This window comes from Equus przewalskii, chromosome 25, assembly GCF_037783145.1.
Source record: "Equus przewalskii isolate Varuska chromosome 25, EquPr2, whole genome shotgun sequence".
NCBI classification, from domain to species: domain Eukaryota; kingdom Metazoa; phylum Chordata; class Mammalia; order Perissodactyla; family Equidae; genus Equus; species Equus przewalskii.
Window position 1 is genome coordinate 20,782,545 of NC_091855.1, and position 19,793 is coordinate 20,802,337.

At 36.4% G+C, this 19,793-nt stretch overlaps 1 protein-coding gene across 50 annotated transcripts in view; it reads left to right on the forward strand.

Annotated features, from left to right (window-relative positions):
• TTLL5 (tubulin tyrosine ligase like 5) overlaps positions 1-19,793 on the forward strand; it is a 280,660-nt gene that overhangs the window by 79,899 nt on the left and 180,968 nt on the right. For 33 of the 50 annotated variants that reach the window (XR_011532902.1, XR_011532901.1, XM_070593606.1 and 30 more), the window contains 2 exons: positions 8,483-8,545; positions 12,671-12,709. Coding sequence is in view for 48 of the 50 variants with exons in the window: in XM_070593606.1 (XP_070449707.1) it covers positions 8,483-8,545; positions 12,671-12,709 (102 nt within the window). In the remaining 2 variants the exon portion in view is untranslated. The remainder of the gene's footprint in view (positions 1-8,482; positions 8,546-12,670; positions 12,710-19,793) is intronic. The other 17 variants (XM_070593608.1, XM_070593616.1, XM_070593629.1 and 14 more) reach the window with 1 other exon arrangement.

The window sequence follows — 19,793 nt, forward strand, 5'->3', positions numbered from 1 at the left end:
TTCCAATCCATGAGCATGATGTATCTCTCCATTTATTTAGCTCTTCTTTGATTTCTCTTACCAATCTTTTATAGTTTTCGGTGTAAAGGTCTTGAACATGTTTTGTTAAATTTGTCACATAGTATTTCATGCTTTTGAATGATGTTGTAAATGTTATTTTTTAACAGCTTTATGGAATTATAATTGACATACTGTAAGTTGCACATATTTAAAGTGTACAATTTGATAATTTGTAACATATGCATATATCCATGAAACTACCACCACAATCAACATAATGAACATACACATCACCCCCAAAAGGTTCCTTGTGCCCCTTTGTAATTCATCTCTCCTACCCCTCCCTTCCCTGCCTATTCCTGTCCCCAGGCATCTGTTGATCTGCTTTCTGTCACTAAAGATTAATTTGCATTTCCTAGAATTTCATATAAATTGAATTCAACAAGTTGTTCTCTTATTTGGTCTTTTTTACTTGGCAAAATTTTTTTTATATTCATTTGTGTTGTAGCATATATCAGTGGTTTAATTCCTTTTTATTGTTGAGTAGTACTCTATTGTGGGCATATACCAGAATTTGTTTATCCTTTTATCTGTTGATGAACATTTGGGTTGCTTCCAGTTTTTGGTTATTACAAATAAAGCTTCCGTGAACATTTATATACAAATCTTTGTATAGACATGCTTTCATTTCTCTTGGGTTAATACCTACTTGTGGAATGACTGAATCATATCACATATATGTTTCACTTTTTAAGAAACTGCCAAATAGTTTGCTAAAGTGGATGTGCCATTTTGCATCCCCATCATGAGTGTATGAGAGTTCCCGTTCCTCCACATCCTCACCAACGATTGGTATGGTCGTTTTTAATTTTAGCTCCTCTAGGAAGTGTGTAGTGATATCTCAGTATGGCTTAATTTGCATTTCTCTAATGACTAATGAAGTTGAGCATCTCTTCACATGCTTATTTCCTCTTTATATATCTTTTTTTTTTGAGGAAGATTAGCCCTGAGGTAACGTCTTTGCCCATTTTCCTCTACTTTCTCTCTCAGCAGTGTTTGTGGTGTTCAGTGGACAGGTCTTTTACATCTTTAGTCAGATTTATTCCTAAGTGTTTAATATGTTTTGATGCTATTTTAAATGATATTGTTTCGTTAATTTCAATTTCTGATTGTTTGTGGCCTAGTGTATAGAAACACATTTGGTTTTTGCATATTGATTTCATGTCCTACAGTCTTGCTAAATTCCGTTATCAGTTATAGAAGGTTTTTGGAGATGTTGTTGGACTTTTTTTACCTAGATGAAAATGTTTTCTGTGAATAAAGACTTTTCTTTTCAATCTGAATGCATTTTATTTCTTTGTTCTTGCTTGATTACACTGGCAAGAACCTCCAGCACAGTGTCGAATAGAACTGGTGAGAGCAGACGTCCCTGTCTTGTTCCTGATCTTAGGGGAGGCGTTCAGTCATTCACCATTAAGTCTGATGTCAGCTGTAGGTTTTTCATGATGCCCTTTATCAGACTGAGGGAGTTCCCTTCTCTTCCTCCTTTGCTAAGAGTTTTTATCAGAAATGGATGTTGGATTTTGTCAAATGCTTTTTCTGAATCTCTTGAGATAATATATGGTTTTCTTTTTTGGTTTGTTAATATAGTGAACAACATTGATTTTTGAATGTTAAACCAACATTGCATTCCTTAAATAAGGCCTACTTGGTCATGATATATTATCCTTGTTGAATTTGGTTTGCTTAAATATTATTTAGAATTTTTACATCTGTGTTCATGAGAGATACTGGTTTGTAGTGTTCTTATAATGTCTTTGCTTTCACCATGAGAGTAGTGTTGGCCTCACAGAATAAGTTGGAAAATATTCCCACCTCCTCAATTTTCTGCAAGTTTATGGTATTATTTATCCCTCGATAGTTTGGCAGAACTCACTGGTGAAGCCATCTGGACAGAGTTCACTTTCAATTTCTTTAACAGATATAGGGCTATTCAGATTATCTATTTCTACTTGGATGAGCTTCGGTGATTGGTGCCTTTTAAAGCATTTGTCCATTTCATCTATGTTGTATTTATAAGCATAGAATTGTTCATAATATTCTTTTATCCTTTTAATATCTGTAGAATCTGTAGTGATGTTACCTCTCTCATTTCTGATATGGGTAGTTTGTTTCTTCTCTCTTTTTATGCTATTTAGCCTGGCTAGAGGTTTATCAATTTTATTGATCTTCTAAGAGACTCAGTTTTTGGTTTCATTGTTTTTTCTATTTCTAGTTCCTTGACTTCTACTCTAAAATTTATTATTTCCTTTCTTTTACTTCCTTTGGGCTTCACTTGCTCTTTTTTCTTTTTTTGTTTTTTCTAGTTTCTTTAGGTAGAAGCTAAGGTCATTGATTTGAGACCTTTCTTCTTTTCTATGTAAGTGTAGTGCTATAAATTTCTTACTAAGTGCTGCTTTTGCAGCATCCCACAAATTTTGGATTGTCATATTTTTGTTATTCTCTTTAAAATACTTTCTAATTTCCCTATTAATTTTATCTTTGGCCCATCGGTTATTTAGAAGTGTGTTATTTAGTTTTCAGATATTTGGGAGTTTTTCTAGAGATCTTTCTGTTAGTGATTTCCAGTTTACTTCTGTTGTGCTCAGAGAACATACTTTGTCTAATTTGAATTTTTTAAAATTTACTGAGACTTGTTTTATAGTCTGGAATATCGTTTATCTTGATAAATGTAACGTGTACATTGAAAAGAATGTATATTCTGCTGTTGTGTAGAGTGTTCCGTAAATGTCCGTTAGGTCAGGGGGTTTGACAGTTTTGTTCAGATCTTCTCTATTTTTACTAATTTTGTCAATTATTGAGACTCTGGTGTTGAAATCTTCTATTATACTTGTGGACTTGTCAGTTTCTTCTTTCGGTTCTGTCATTTTGCTTTTCATGGATTTTGGACCTCTGTTATTAGGTACATATGCATTAGATTTGTTATGTCTTCTTGATAAATTCACTTCTTTATTGCTACAGAATGTCCTCTTTATCCCTGGTAATGTTCCTTGTCCGTAAGTCTGCTTATCTGCTGTAATATACCCACTCCAGCTTTCGGTGACTAGTGTTTGTATGATATTTCTTTTTCCATTGTTTTACTTTTAGTCTGTCTGTGTCTTTATATTTATTGTGGATTTGTATAAAAGAAAAAATTCCTGCCATTTGCAGCAACCTGGATGAACCTGTAGGGATAATGCTAAGTGAAACAAGCCAGAGAGAGAAAGACAAAGAGTGTATAATCTCACTCATATGTGGAATTGAAAAAGAAAAGTGGAACTCATAGAAACAGAGAGTAGAATGGTGTTCAAGGGGCTGGGGTGGGGGACATAGGAGATGCTGGTCAAAGGTACAAACTTCCGGTGATAAGATGAACACGTGCTGGGACTCTGGTGTGCAGCATGGTGATGTGGTCGGGTTAAAGGTGCCGCATTACTATTTGTTTTCTTTTGTCCAGTGTGTTCTTTGTACTCCTTTTGTTTTCTCCTGCCTTCTTTGCATGAATTAATGTTTCATGCCTCTTTGTTTTGCCTTTTTTTTTTTTTTAGTGTGGTTGCTTTAGGGTGACAATATGCATCTTCTTATCACAGTGTACCTTAAAATAAAATTATACTACTTGACGTATTATTTAGGAATTTTACAAACAATATACTTCCATTTCCCTCTCCTGTGCTTTGTGCTGTTATTGTCATACATTTTACTTCTATATAAGTGTATGTTATAAATCCCACAGCACATTGTTACTTTTCCTGTGAACAGCGTAATTTAAGGAAATTTAAATATGAGAAAAAGTCTCTTATGTGTACATATATACTACCATTTCCATTGCTGTCCTTTTGCATTGATCCAGGTTTTCATCTGGTATCATTTTCTTCCATCTGAAGAACTTCTTTTAGGATTTGCTGTAGTGCAGTGAATTCTCTCAACTGTTGTTTGTCTGAATAAGTTTTTCTTTGACTTTCATTTTTGAAAATTTTTTCACTGATTATAGAATTCTAGGTTGACACTTTTTTCCCCCAGCACCTTAAAAATGTTGTTCCTTTATCTTCTGGCTTGCATTTTTCTGATGAGAAGCATACAGTAGTTCTTATCTTTGTTCTTCTGTAGATAACGTGTCTTTTTCTCTCAGCTTTTAAGATTATTTCTTTATGACTGATTTTCAGCAGTTTGACTAGGACATATTGCCCTGGTGTCATTTTCTTCATATTTCTTCTGCTTGGGATTTGTTGAGGTTCTCGGTCTATGGGCTTATAGTTTTCATCAAATTTGGAAAACTTTTGGCCATTATTCAAATATTTTTTCTGTTTCCCTTCTCTCCTTTCTCCTTTTGGGACTCTGGTTACATGATAAATTGGTTGATATTGTCCTACAGGTCTGGCTCTGTTCATTTTTTTTAGACATTTTTCTTTCTTCATTTTGGATGGTTTTTTATTTCTCTGTGTTTGTAATTTCATTCAACATTTCGTCTGCAGTGTCAAATCTTCTATTAATTCCCTCCAGTGAAATGTTCATTTCAGAGTTTTATTTTTCATCTTTAGAATTCCCATGTTTCCTCTATATCTTCTTTTTATTTTTTCATTATTTTCATGATTTCCTTTAGATCCTTGTGCATATATTATTTATAGTAGCTGTTGTAAAATCTTTGCTTATTCTGTTATCTCCATCATTTCTGAGTCTGTTTCTATTGACTTATTTTCCTCTTGTGTATGGGCTGTATTTTTCCTGTTTCTTTCTTCACACATACAGTGATTTTTTTTTAATTGGATGCTGGACAATGAAATGTTCGATTGTTGAGTGTTTTGATTTTCTTGGGTTCTTTAAACCCTGTTGAAGGTTTTTTTGGTCAGACACTTAAGTTGCTTGTAGATTAACTTAATCTTTTTCAGGTTCCTTTAAAAGTGTTTTTATGGTTTATTTAGATTAGCTTTTTGTTTAGTTCTAGGGTAGTTCCACTACTAAAGACTCTTTTGGGGTGTCTGTTAAACGAACACATAGTCAATGAGATCTCTGCATTCTGGCTGGTGGGGATTCAATTCACAGCCCTGTGTGAACTCTGGAAAGTATTCAGCTTATGCTTTCTCCTTAATATTCTTTCCCCTGGCAGTTGCTCTTTGCCCAGCCTTGTAGACTTTCACCCTATGCCTGAGCAGAGTTGTATTCACCCAAAGCTCACAGAGTCCCTTTGATGATTTTTGGATTTCTTCTTGTGCATAGTTTCCTCCACTCCAGTACATTGCTCTGAAAATTGTAGCTACTTCCTAGAACTGTGATCTCTGTCATCTCAACTCAGAGACTCTTGGGCTCTACTGAAATTCCCTCTCTCTCTGCAGAGTCTGGAAATTGCCTCTAGGCAGAAAGGTAGAACAATCAGAAGGCTCACTTTAATTTATTTCCCCCTTTCAGGCATCACAGTCCTGCACTGCTAGTTGTTTAGTGTCGTGAAACAGTTGTTTCATATATTTTGTACACATTTTTAGCTGTTTCTGGTGGAAAGGCAAGTCGTATAGGAGTTATCTTCTCATTAGTAGAAGCAGAATTCTCTTTAGTTTTAATTGCTTTTGAACTTTTTCTAAATAACAGTGGCATACTGTATGTACTCTTGCTTTTTTCATTCAATGTTATGTTAGTAAGTTTCATATTTTTACCTGTAGCTATAATTCATTCTTTTTCACCGCTTTATTATATTCTTCTGTGTGTTTATACTGCTGTTATGTTTTCCATTATCCTGTTGATGGTATTTGACTTCTTTCTGGTCTTTTGCTGTTAAAGACAGCTGTGCTGTAAATATTCTTGTATGTGTCTCCTGGGTGTATATGGAATGGAATTACTGAACCATAAAATATGCGAATGTTCAACTGCAAAAAATAAAGCTAAACAAAAAGATAATGCTAAATTGTTTTCCAAAGTGACTGTAAATTTACACTCCTGTCAGCAAAACCTAAGAGATCCTGTTGATTTATATCTTCTGCGAGATGTGCTACTGTCAGACTTCTTAATTTTTGTCAATCTGTTGAGTGTAAAATGATATCTTATTTTGGTCTTGATTTGCGTTTCTCTGATTACCAGTAGGGTTAAGAATCTCTGTACTTGTTTATAGGTAACACATTTTTCTTCCTCTGGTGACTGACTTTTGGTCTAGTTAGAATATTAGTGGTTCTAAGTATAGAGCTAGAACTTAGAGGAAGAAAGAACCAGTTTATTGTTTGGGGTTTCTTTTGTTTTGTTTTGCAAACCCAGCTGTTCATAGAGAAATCTTCCTTTTTTCTTGCAAAATATCCTATCCATGTAGTTGCACTTTATAAAGACCTAGGAATTCAACAGAAAGATATTACTTGGGTTTTCTTCAGAATTAGATAGAAGTGTATCTTTTGATATGTTTTTGAAGAGTTTTAATATTTGCAGTTCCTAGAAAACATATATTTTAGTTAACAAAAGTGGACCCTTCGCTCTTGAGTAGTTCAAGAGGTGGGACCTTAATTTGAGTGCCTTTTCCTAAGGAATCAATTACAGGTAATCTTGGAGTCTCTCAAGGAGTCCAATAATGATACCCTACTTCACTGGTTTGGTTCTGAACCAATGGAGAAATAAGACAAAGGCTAAGATAGATGGAGGCCAAAATGTCACCTTCCTTTCTGATTAAGTCCAGGTTGGAAGACTTGGTTATATCTATTTGCAAGCAAATGTATTTTCTATTGAACTGCAGAATTGGACAGATTTACATGCCCATGTGTAGGCCAGGTTAGAGTGGGCTGTGTGTGGGGAGCACCTGACCCTATAGGAGCAGCTGTGGATGTGTGCTTCCTAAGGGGCAATTGTCTCTCAAGAGGAGGAAGAGAGATACTCATTGAAGCCTGTTCTGTTTCTTCTTCCTAAATTACCAATCCAGTAAGTCATTCTGCCTCCCCTCTGAGGCCTCTGAGAAGAGAGGCAAGAGAGGCCAAGAATATTAAACCATTTCAGCTCCCTTCACGTAGAGTGAGGGATGTGTTAATCTACTAACAAATATGCCTTTTTATTAATATACTGAGCATTAACCAAGTGTCCAGCACCACCCTTGGTGTTTTGGAGTATAAAACAAATATTAGATGGGATCTCTGCCCTTTGAAAGTTAACAGTATGATTACAGAGAAATTATTTATACATATAATAAAAATAGCTCGTATTTGTATAGCTCTCTGTAATGTACTTTCTACATAACGTTATTCCCATTTTAACGATAAGAAAAGTAAGGCTCAGGAACGTAATGTGACTTGTCTATAATCACACGGTGCGACTTGATTCAGGTATTCTAATTCCAGATTCTGCTTCTTTCCTGTTTCATCATGCTGCTTTCTGAGAAGAAAAATTTTAGTCTATGAAACCGTGTGTGGCAGGTCCCTCAGGCATCCAGTAAAAGCCGGGGGGTTCAGACAGGGCATCTCTATAGACTCGGGCAGTCATATCAGGGAAGGTGTCGTGCAGCAGGTGGACTTCAGCTGCTTCTTGCAGGATGGATTATGGGTAAGTAGAGAGGGTGTGAGGAGAAGGTGTCCAGCAGAGGCCGAAGAAATAGTGGGAGGTGTGGTGTGAGAGTATTCTAAGACTTGTCTGGCTGTACTGCAGGATCCCTGTTGGGGAACTGTGTGGAGAAAGTGTGAATGAATTGGTGGTATAGATTTCCCAACTTTGGAAGGCTCGGAAGAGAAAGTGTATGCCTCCTGCATAAGGCATCAAGGAGCCATTCCAAGCTCTTGAGAAATAACATGATTGAAGCGATCTTCTGTGTATGTTTCCATGCCCTTTAGGCATCTTCCATTCCCAGCTTTATTTGACTTTTTTCCTAGCTATATATGATTTTTGGTCATTGTTTTGTTTTTATCTTCCAGTTTTATTTTCTGAGTTCAGTATATCACCTTTTATTAATCCAAGAAAATGTCTTTTCTTTCTGTTTTCTAAATTAAGTCTTCTATTTATTCTTTTCATGTTATTGTGTTTGCTGCTACTCTACTGTTTTATCCTTTTTTTTAAGACTGGCACCTGAGCTGACAACTGTTGCCAATATTCTTCTTCTTTTTTTTTATTTCCTGCTTTATCTCCCCAAATCCCCCCTGTACATAGTTGTTTATCTTAGTTGCAGGTCCTTCTAGTTGTGGCGTGTGGGATGCCACCTCACCGTGGCCTGATGAGCGGTGTCGTGTCTGCGCCCAGGATCCGAACCAGCGAAACCTTGGGCTGCCACAGCAGAGCACGCAAACTTAACCACTCGGCTGTGGGGCTGGACCCCTGTTTTATAATTTTAATTTGAGCAACTGTCTCCTCCTTTGCCACTTTAAAGACACTGTATTTCTTTAGAAACAGTATATAAGTAACCTGTCACTTCTGTGCTTGATTCATGGTTTTATTTCTATGTTTTCTCTTTTAAGCTAAGCTTAAGGAATAACCAGTTGCTTTCTTTGTCTTGCAGGTCCTACCTCGAACACAAGACCTCCATGAACTATATGCTGGCAACACGGCTCTTCCAGGACAGGTGGGGATTTGCTAATCTTATCAATTTAGTGAAACTAGATCAGAAAATTAGGAGAAAGTACATGCACAAGAAGGAAGGAGGCTTTATAAAAGTCTTCAGTAAAATCTGTGATAGAAAGGGCCTAGCAGAAAACACAATAAAATATCTCATTTTTTCAGAATTCATTAACTCTCAGCACTTTGTAATATTTCCAGAGGCCACAAATTAAACCAGAAAGATCTTTAAGCAATTTGACAGATGCCCTAAACTTTATTCTTCTTAAAGGAAAGCCCTTACTCAGTACCTTTTTACTTTAGACATAATTTTAATGGACATGATCATCTGTTTTTCTAGACTAGAAGAGATTAGAATGATCAGATTACAGAAAGTAGAGGGGAGGTAATTCACAAAATAAATACAGTGAAAGTTGTAAGAAAGGACAGCTGATAACCTTAACACAAGGGAAAACAGGGGAAAATGATGGAAAACAGACGCTGGAATTCAAATAGCACAGCAGTCAGGCACTGCCTAGTCTTGTTACACCTGGGACATGACTGCATCACAGTGCAGTTCATAACTGACTAACAAAATAAGGAACCTTAGTTATTTTGAGGAATCTATATTATTTTCAGAAGATATGTACTTTTTTGTGGGTTTCTTAAAATAGATGCCCAGATTTCATCTATTTCTTGCAATCTATCATCTGTTATTGGGAAATATATGGAATTTGCAATTTCTCTCTTTAAATCTGTGGTTATTACCCATGATAAAGTAGCTGCAATGTGTAGTTTCTATGAAAGAAATCTTCAGATTTACTTAGAAGATACAGGAACTCAGTTCTTTATATATAATCTGCCCCCCGCCCCAGAAACTTTTACAAGGTTCCTTTATCTTTAAAGTTTAGATATTTTGCCAGGATGTGCTCTGGTGTGTTACCTTTCATTATTTTGGTTTTGCGGTGGGTGAGTCCTTTCAGTCTGAAGATTTAGGTCTTCCAATTGTGGGGAATATTCCCTTCATCCTCTCTTTCGTCTCCTTGTGGAACTTCTGTTAGATGAATTTTGGATCTTTACTATATCGTTCATGTTTCTTTACTTTTTTCTCATACTTTTGATCTTCTTGCCTCTTAGCTTTAACTTCTGGGAGGTTTCTTGAACTTCGTCTTCTCAAACTCTCAGTTGATCTTCAGCCCTATCTTTTATTATTCAGCACCAGCAGAGGAGAGAGTTGTTGGATTTACTTTTTTTTATTTTGGCAAGTATGGTTTTAATATCCAAGTACTATTTTTGCTTTCTGACTAGTTTTCATAGATTAAGGATGTAATATTAAAATGATTCTGGTACCAATTCCAGGGGTGGGGGCAGGTTTCTTCCACAGAACCAAGCAATTGCACCTTTCTGGTGTCTGAGAATTCACCTCAACTCTAATGCTATCTACCTGGAGATTAGCATCAGATTCCACAGTTTAAGTGTTTAGTCCTACAAGACTCCCGCCCCACCCCCCCCACCCCCTCACCTCGCCACTTCAGTTGCAGTTTCCAAGCCTGGGTTGTCACCTGTATGTCTGACTGACTGGCTAGAGTGGAGGTTCCAACGAGCCCCCTTTTTGGACTTCAATTCAGACATCAGTCGAAAGTCTAGATTGTTACCTGTACTTCTGACCAACTGTCTATAAATCAGAGGTTCCCACAACTCCCTCCCTGGCTTCGATTAACTTTCTAGAGTGGCTCATAGAACTTAGAGAAACATTTTACTTACTAGATCACTCGTTTATTATAAAAGGATGTACCTTAGTAACAGCCAGATGGAAGAGATGCATACGGCAAGGTATGGGGAAAGGGCCCAAAGAAATTTTTTTGTTGTTATATTCCTACTAGGAGAATGCTTTATTCAATAACAAGACCTAGTAGTTGGTCTAATAATGACCATAGTTTTAAAAGTATGATAAGTCTTGGCCATGTTTTACAGACATCTGTAACAACTTGAAAGTTAAATGGAAAAGGTGTGTTATTTCTTTTGGTAACAAAATCACACTTATACTACTGTGGATGGTTTCCTACACGTATATGAAGGAAATGCTAAATATCAGTTAGAGGATTAACTTTGTTCTATCCAAGTTGGTATATTCCCTGAATTCTTTCTTCAGGTCCCAGTAACAACTCTGCTTATAAAGCATTCTAAAAACTTTGATTAAAAAAATCTGAATTTCCCTGTTTAGCAAAGAAAGTCCCTCATGGTTTACTTTTGCCTACCTTTTTAGTCTAATCTCTACTTTTCCACACCAACCCATGGCCAGTCAGACCATGTCTACTTGCTTTTTCATGCCTCCGTATCCTTACATACTCCCCATCCCTTGGAATGGCCTTCAGTCCGTCCCTAAATTCTTCTAGCTATGTCCTTCATCCTCTTACCCAGACTAGGAGGAGGTTCTCCCAGTCCTTCTCATCCCTCAGTCTGATTTAGATTCCCATATTGTATCATAATGGCCTTTCACTACTCTACTTTACTCGTTGGCTTTTAAGAGTAGGCACTTTGTTATGTTCATCTGTGTCAGTATCAAGAACCTACCCCATGGTAGGCACACACAGAAAAGCATGCATTGAAAACATGAAATTGTGTTTGTTGCTAGCCTTGACATCTTTTAGTAAGTTTGTTCTCTTCAATCTGAATTGATGTTTTTTCTCTTGCAAATCTCGTTGTATTATTGTCAACATTACTTTCAAACTAATTCTCCGATCATTTCTTTTAGGTTAATTTTGTCTGCTTTCTCTGCCCTTCCCCGCTCATCCCCCCCTGCCCTGGCAAACTGTATCTTACCCACAATCTTATATTTTGACAGTAGTTTTAACCCTGGCTGCATATTAGTAACACCTGGGGATCTTATAAACCATCTTCATGCCCTGGCTCCGCTCCCAAACTGTAGTATCTGCCCTTATTAAAAGCTGCCCAGGGAATTGTAATGTGAAGCCATGACTGCAAACCATTATCTGATGAAAAAGTTAAAATCATCTTGAGACTTTCTGATGATAAGATGACAATATTAGGACATTGGCATGAATAGAAGACATGAGAAGGGAAAGACAAAACATATTGGTGAAGATAAACTTTTTACTTGAATTTCTATGGATAGAAGATCTTGATATTGATTGCGTCTGTCTCTTTTATAAAAACTAATACCAATGGTTGCATGTTGTGTGATTCCATTTATATAACATTTTGAAATGATACAATTTTAGAATGGAGGAGAGATTAAAGGGATCTAGGATTAGGTAAGAGGTGTGTGGTCAGAACAGGACAACACAGAAGATCCTTATAGTGATGGAGGTATTCAGTATTTCAGTATCTTCTCTGTGGTGGTGGATACATGAACTTACACAGTGATAAAATCGTACCAAACTGAAAATACACATTCACAAATGAGTAGAGTCAAACTGGGGAAATCAAAAAAAAAAAAAAGAATGTTAAGTGAAAGGAAATTGAGTGAGGATAGAGTGTTTTAAAAGAAAAACAAAAGCCAGTTCAAACATGAATGGCACTCACTTCCTGTGCTTGGAGCCCAAGTCTAGTTTAGAGACAATGAAGAGCATCTCTTTTTAAAAGAGATTTCTTTTTTTGTTGTGGAAGACCTGTCTCATGAGCAGTCTATTTGAACCCATGAGAAGGAAGACTGGCTTCTTTTCCTAATACAGTTCAGCGAAAGTATAAAGAGCACTGGAGCCTGAGACCTAAGCCCTGGGTTCAAATTTAAACCCATTAAGCTCTGACCTTGGGCACATCACAAAATGATCTTATCCTGCTCCTTTTTATAAATGGGGCTATTAATAACCTTATTCACATGACTGTTGTGAAGAATAAGTGTGATTTGATTTGTGACTAGGTATACAAATGCAAGTAATTGTTATGATTTTTCTCCAGAATTCATTGGTCCTTTCCCTTTTGTTTTTTATTCATCCTCCCTCAAGCTTAGGTACTCTATTCTTTCTGAGCGTGTTCTCAGTTCATCTCTCTGCTTCTCCCCCTACATGCCTTCCCTGGCATAATTCCATGTTGAACCTGTGCAGTACAGATCTCAGGAATGTGTGTGTGTGAACTCAGGGGAGAATATCTGCATAGTGCTCTAACCCACTTGTCCTTTCTACTTCTGTAGGGGAAACCCAAGAAGAAGCTTATTGACAGCAAGAACACGGTAACTGACTTTTAAAAGTTGAGAAATTCTTTCCATGTGCATAATGTATGACTGTGCACAGACTAAGCATGATACTTTATATGACCATTTTCAGTTTGGCTCAGCTTGAAGAATAATATAAAAATGTTTCCTATAGAAACACTATTCTGTGGCAACTTTTAGTAAACCAAGCTTGGGATTTACTTTTTTGTAACTACAGGTATATCATTTCAACGGATAATAATGGTGTTCTTGTTTGGCTATGTGAGAGAGATCCAAGTATTAATGAGATTTCAAGACTACTCTCATGTTAGATTCAAAGAAGAGGTCATGTTTTGGCCTTGACATACTTGGGGCACAGAGCTCTGCCCCCAATAGGACTGAGCAGAACTGCTTCCAGTTTGCCATGGAACTAAAAGTGTGCAAAATACCTGTGTCTCTTCATTTGAGCAGAGAGACAGGTCTTAGGGGAAGGACTGGGATGGCCTTGCCCAACTGAAGATTACAACCCAAACAAAAGCTCTTAACCCTGAACACACCCTCTGGTTTGAGACATTACATAACTCCCCTTTGTGCTGAATCTCTTTGAAAAGCAAAACGAGGGGACCTGCCCCATGCTTGAGTCGTTAAGTTCATGCGCTCTGCTTCGGTGGCCCAGGGTTTCACCAGTTCGGATCCTGGGCGTGGACATGGCATCGCTCATCAGGCCATGCTGAGGCAGCATCCCACATAGCACAACTAGAAGGACCCACAACCGAAAATACACAACTATGTACTGGGGGGCTTTGGGAGAAAAAGGGAAAATAAAATCTTTAAAAACAAAAAGAGCAAAATGATAACAGTAAGGAAGAAACCTCCCATATCTGGCTTTTTTTACATTTAAGAATTAAGATAAACTTGGTTTCTCATCCAAAGCTTTTGAAGCATAAGTCTAATTTTTCTTAAGAAGAAAAACATATGATTGCCATTTAATTAAGGGAAAACTGAGAGAAATCATTGTTTCCAAATGAAAGTCACAATTTCTAAGTTTTCTCCAGTTTTTAGTAAGGAATGTGCTTCATAGAGTATACTATTATCAATTTGGAAATTAGAAAAAGAATCTTAATTGACAAGCATATTTGAAGATCAGTGGATTCTGTCATTTATTTTTTGGCACTTATTTGATATTGCCATCAGTAGGGGTTTTAGAGTGTAAGCAAATGAAGGGTGGCATATGGCTGACTATATGCTGGAGCGTGAAAAGGATTAAAATCATACAGAGATCTTTGACCACAATGGAATTAGAAATCAATAACAATAGAAAATCTCCAAATATTTAGGAATTAGACAACACATTTCTAAATAATTCATGAATAAAGGAAGAAATCATGATGGAAATTAGAAAATATTTTGAATGATAATAAAAATATAACATTAAAATGTGTGGGATGCAGCTACCAGTAGTGTGTGTGTGCGAGAGAGGGGAATTTACAGCTTTAAATGCTTATATTAGAAAACAGAGGACTAAATCACTGATCAGGGTTCTATTTTATGAAGTTGGAAAAAGAAGAGTAACCCAAAGTAAGTAGAAGAAAGGAAATAATAAAGGGCAGAAATCAATTAAATAAAAGACAGACAATAAGGAAAATTAATAAAATCCAAAATTGTTCATAGATAAGATAGCAGAATGGATAAACTCTTGGGTAGACTGTTGTAGAAAAAAGAGAGAACATTAATTACCAGTATCAGCTAGGAAAGATGGACTATCACTATAGATCCTACAGACGTAAAAAGGATATTAATAGAATATTATTAACAACCTTATTCCACTATTTAACTTATATGAAATGTCTGAATTCCTTGTGGGGAAGAAACACTTAGCAAAAGTGACACAAGCTGAAATAGAAATTTTGAATAACCCTATACCTATTCAGAATATTGAATTTGAGGGTCCAGTGAGGGTCCAGCAGCAGTTAAGTTCGCATGTTCCACTTTGACGGCCCAGGGATCACTGGTTTGGATTCTGGGTGTGGACCGACACACTGCTTATCAAGCCATGCTGTGGCAGGCGTCCCACATGTAAAGTAGAGGAACTTGGGCACAGATGTTAGCTCAGGGCTAATCTTCCTAAAAAAAAAAAAAAACAACAACAGAATATTGAATTTTAAATCTAAAACCTTCCTACAAAGAAAACTCCAGGCCCAGTAGTTTCACTAGTGAATTCCATCAAGCAGTTGAGGAAGAATAAGACCAATCTTACACAAACTCTTTAAAAAATATTGGAAGGGACACTTCCCAATTCTTTTTATGATGCCAGCATAACTGTGACACGAAAACCTGACAAAGACATTAAAAAAAAGAATAAAATTACAGGTTAATATCTTCATGAACATAGACACAAAATTTCTTAAAAGAATATTGGCAAATAGAATCCACCAGTATATAAAAAGGATAATACATATGACTAAAGTGAAATTTTTCCCAGTAGTGCAAGGTTGGTTTAACATTTGAAAATTAGTCAATATAACTCGCCATATTAAACAAAGGAGAAAAACCAGGTGGTCATTTTATTTGATGCAAAAAAAAGCATCTGATGAAATTCAATACATGTTTATGAGTAGTAAAACTCTTAGTAAATCAGGAATAGAAGAGAATTTCATCAATCTGTTAAAGGTCTTCTTTGAAAAACCTATTTCTAACATCGTACTGAATGGTGAAATATTGAAGGCTTTCCCCCTATGATTAATGATAAGGCACGGTGTCCACTCTTCACCACTTGTATTCCCTTTGTACTAGAGATCCTAAGCAGTACAATAAAGCAAGGGAGGAAAAAAAAGAAAGAAAAGGCATACAGATTGGAAAGGAAGAAGTTAAAATGTTTTTATTCTTAGATGACATGATTACGTTAGTAAAAAATCCTAAGGTATCTATAGAATAACTATAAGAACATACAAGTGCACTTAGCAAGGTCTTAGGACACAGGGTCAATATACTAAAATCTGCTGTTTTTTTAATATACTAGCAGTAAATAATTGGAAAATGAAATTTAACGTTCCATTTACAATAGCATTTGAAAATATGAAATTCTTAGGGATAAGTTTAACAAAATATTTTCAATACTTATACAGTAGAAGCTACTAAATATTACTGAAAGAGATTAAAGAAGGTATAAATAAGTGGAGAGATATGCTGTGTTCATGGATTAAAAGATTTGATATTGTAAATATCTATGCTCCTCAAACTAATCTAGTAGTATTTATTCTAGATTATTCTAGTAGATTTTTTTATAGAAATTGACCCACTGTTTTTAAAAAGTTTTGTATAGAAATGCAGAGGACTTCGAATATGCAACGTTGTCTTGAAGACTTAGAGTGCCTGACTTAAAGAAATGCTATAATGCTGTAGTAATCAGAACTGCGGCACTTTGAGCAATGGAACAGAATCAGGAGCCTAGAAATAGACCCACGTCTATCGTCATTCGACTTTAAACCAAAAGCCTAAAGTAATCTGATGGGAAAAGAAAACTTTTTAACAAGTGGGCCTGGAATTGGATATTATATTTTTAAAAATGAACCTCACCCCGTATCTCCCACAAAAATTAGAGATGATTCATAGACAAAAACATAAAAGCAATTACTCTAGAACTTCCAGAGGAAAATATCTTTGTGACTTTGAGCCTGGCAAAAGTTTTTAGACATGACACAGAAAGCAATAAGCAAAAAGGAAAAAATGATAATCTAGATTTCCTCAAAATTAGAAACTTTCATTGATCATAAGATACTGTTAAGAAAATAACCAGGCAACATCAACAGACGAATGGATAAAGAAGATGTGGTACATATATACAATGGAATACTACTCAGCTGTAAAACAGAACAAAATCATTCCATTTGCAATAACATGGATGGACCTTGAGGGAATTATGTTAAGTGTAATAAGCCAGCGAGAGAAGGATAATCTGTGTATGACTCCACTCATATGAGGAATTTAAAATTATGGACTAAGAACAGTTTAGTGGATACCAAGGGAAAGGTGGGGTGGGGGGTGGGCACAAAGGGTGAAGTGGTGCACCTACAAGACGACTGACAAACATTAATGTACAACTGAAATTTCACAAGATTCTAACCTATCATTAACTCAATAAAAAAAAATAAAATAAAATAAAAAAAAGAGAATAACCAGGCAAGCCATAGACTGAGAGAACATATTCATCAAACACATCTGTCCAGGGTCTGATATCTAGGAAATAGAATGGACTCCTACAACTGAATAATTAAAAGACAATCCAATTACAAGTGGGTAAAATATTTGGTCGCTTCAAAAGGAAGATATGTGAATAGCCAATATGCTTATGAAAATGTGCTTAACAACACTGGTTATCAGAGAATGGCAAATTAAAATCATGAGATACCACTAAATGTCCAGCAGAATGGCTAAAATTATATCAAATCATCATGTTGTACACTTTAAATATCTTACAGTTTGTCAATTAAACCTCAGTAAAGCTGGAAAAAAAATGACAATCAAATGGTGAGGATGTGGAGCTAATGGAACTCTGATAAATTGTCACTGGCAGCATAAACTGGTACATGTACTTTCGAAAGTCTGGCAGTCTGTTAGAAAGCCTAGAAAATTCCATTCTGAGATCTTTACTCAGAAGAAATGAAAAATTTAGCTGTAAAATGACTTGTACAAAATGCTCATGGCAGCTTTATTCATAATATTCCAAAACTGGAAACAACCTAGATGTCCAGCAAGAGGAGAGTAGGTGGACTGTGGATTATTGATATAGTAGACTAACCCTCAGCAATTAAAAGGGATAAATAGTGATACACGCAACATGGATGAATCTCAAAAACAAGCTGAATGAAAGGAGACTTACCCAAAAGAGGTCATACAGTATCATTCCATTTTTATGAACTTCTGGAACAGGCAAACCTAATATGTGATGAAACAGTTGGGAAAGGTGGTTTCCTTTAGGAGTGTGAGGGAGGGATTGACTGGGAAGGGGTGTGAGAACTTTCTGAGGGGATAGTAATGTTAGAGTTTGGGTTATGCGGCTCTAGGCATTTCTCAAAACTCAACAAATGGACATTTAATATTTGGGTATTTCACTGTGTGGAGTTTTTAGCTCACCAAAAAAAAAAAAACCCTCCCCAAACCAAACAACAACAACCCAAAGCCCTATAAAACAAATATTGAAGTCCAAATACTAATAATACGTATGTTGAAGTGTTTAGGAACAAAGCGCACTGATGTCTGTGTGCAACTTCGAAATGCTTTAAAAATTAGATGAATTGATGGATGGATAGAAGAATGGAAGATTGGATATATATATGATCAAACACATATAGTAAAATATTCATTGTAGAAACTAGGTGGTGAATATATGGATGTTCACTGTACAAATCTTTAAACTTTCTTGTTTAAGTATTTTCGTAATAAAACATTGGAAAGATAAAATGAAATAGATGTAGCTAAAAGGCATTACAACTTTTTTATAGGGAATTCAGTTGTTTATCAATTCAGAGACATTTATGGTATGACAGCTGTGTGCTGGGCAGTCTCAAGCATCACTGATCCAGTGGTCAACAGGACATGCTTGCCCTCATAGAACTGTCATTCCGTTGATCAGATTCACGCTTTCCCAGCAGTCCCTGCCACCATCTCTTGTACTAGTTAAGATTTTTTGTCTATTCAGGGATTCTTAGAAGCTCTTAGTTGTTATTTAAAAATATCAGATGTGTTTTATTTTCTTTATTATTTAATTGCCTAGAAATCTCTTTATTTTCACAACTGTGCAGGGGACGGAGTGTTCAGTTGTTGGGACTATGATATGCTGGGTTTGAAGTGTTTTTAAAGTTCACTAATTTGCTTCCTGTTTCTGCCCCCAATGTCATAACCTTCCCTGTTCTTGGCTCAATTTCCTCCTCTAGGGAGAAGGCCTCAAAAAGATTTACTATCCAACCCATCTACCCAGAAATCCCCAAAAGTCCTAAATAGACCAAAAAACACAGCCTTTCCATCATTCCCAGAGATTGTAAACTCCCAGAGGAACGAGGATGATTCCTTAACCTCAAAGGGAATACACTTTGAGTTCTAGAGAGTTCAAGAGGGAGAAAGTTCAGAGCCAACCAGTTAGATCTTGAGTTCTGAGTATACAGAGTTGGCTGCTTTCAGACACTAACGTGGATACATCTTTTCTGACAATGACCAAGAACCTTCACTCCCTTTGGTGACCTTGTTATCTCTGCCTCCTCTGTACTTTGCCCACTCTTTGTCTGGATTGGGCCTGATACCTCTCACTTCCCTAATTTGGGATTTATGTTACTTTGACTAATGCCTAGTGTAGCTGTTGCCATCCCCTTTCCCCATCCCATTTCCCATTCATGGCCTGATTGAATTTGGCCTTGTCCTACCTCTGCTGCCTTCCCTTGTCTGTGCCTCTGACTCAAACTCCTGACCTGTACTCAACACCTGGAGTGTCTCTGCCACCTCTCCCCACCTCCTCCTGTAACTGAGTATGCTCTAAGGGAGGAGTTCCTCATGTTGGAATGCTTAAGACGTAGTGTGTCCCAAGGTCTTAGTAACTTTTCACTAAGACACTTTCCGTCTGAGTCTCCTCAGCTCTGTGCTACCATATTCACAGGTTACCAGCCATTCTTCCCCTCATTTCAACCTCTGCTAAATCTTTGTTTAGTCTCCTCAGCTCTGTGCTACCATATTCACAGGTTATCAGCCGTTGTTCCCCTCATTTCAACCTCTGCTAAATCTTTGTTTATTAAATATTGTATACATTCAGAAGAATATTTGTTTGATTCTAAGTTTTAATGAATAGCAATAAAGCAAACACCTCTAGCCACCATCCAGCCTAAGAATGAAAATGTTACCAGTGTCTCCCAGTCATTCTTAAGGTATTAGGCATTGGGTAGCACTTTATGATCTCTGCAATAAACAGTCAGCCGGTATTACTGAATACTTAAACATACTTAAACGTTGTCTTCAGATATGTTTTTGTTCAGAACATTTAGCAAATTCAGATAGGCCATTAGTGAAGTTTTAGTGTAGATTCCAGTATTCTCATTTATCTGTCAAACCTTTTAGAATTCACTAGAGTGACCATGCC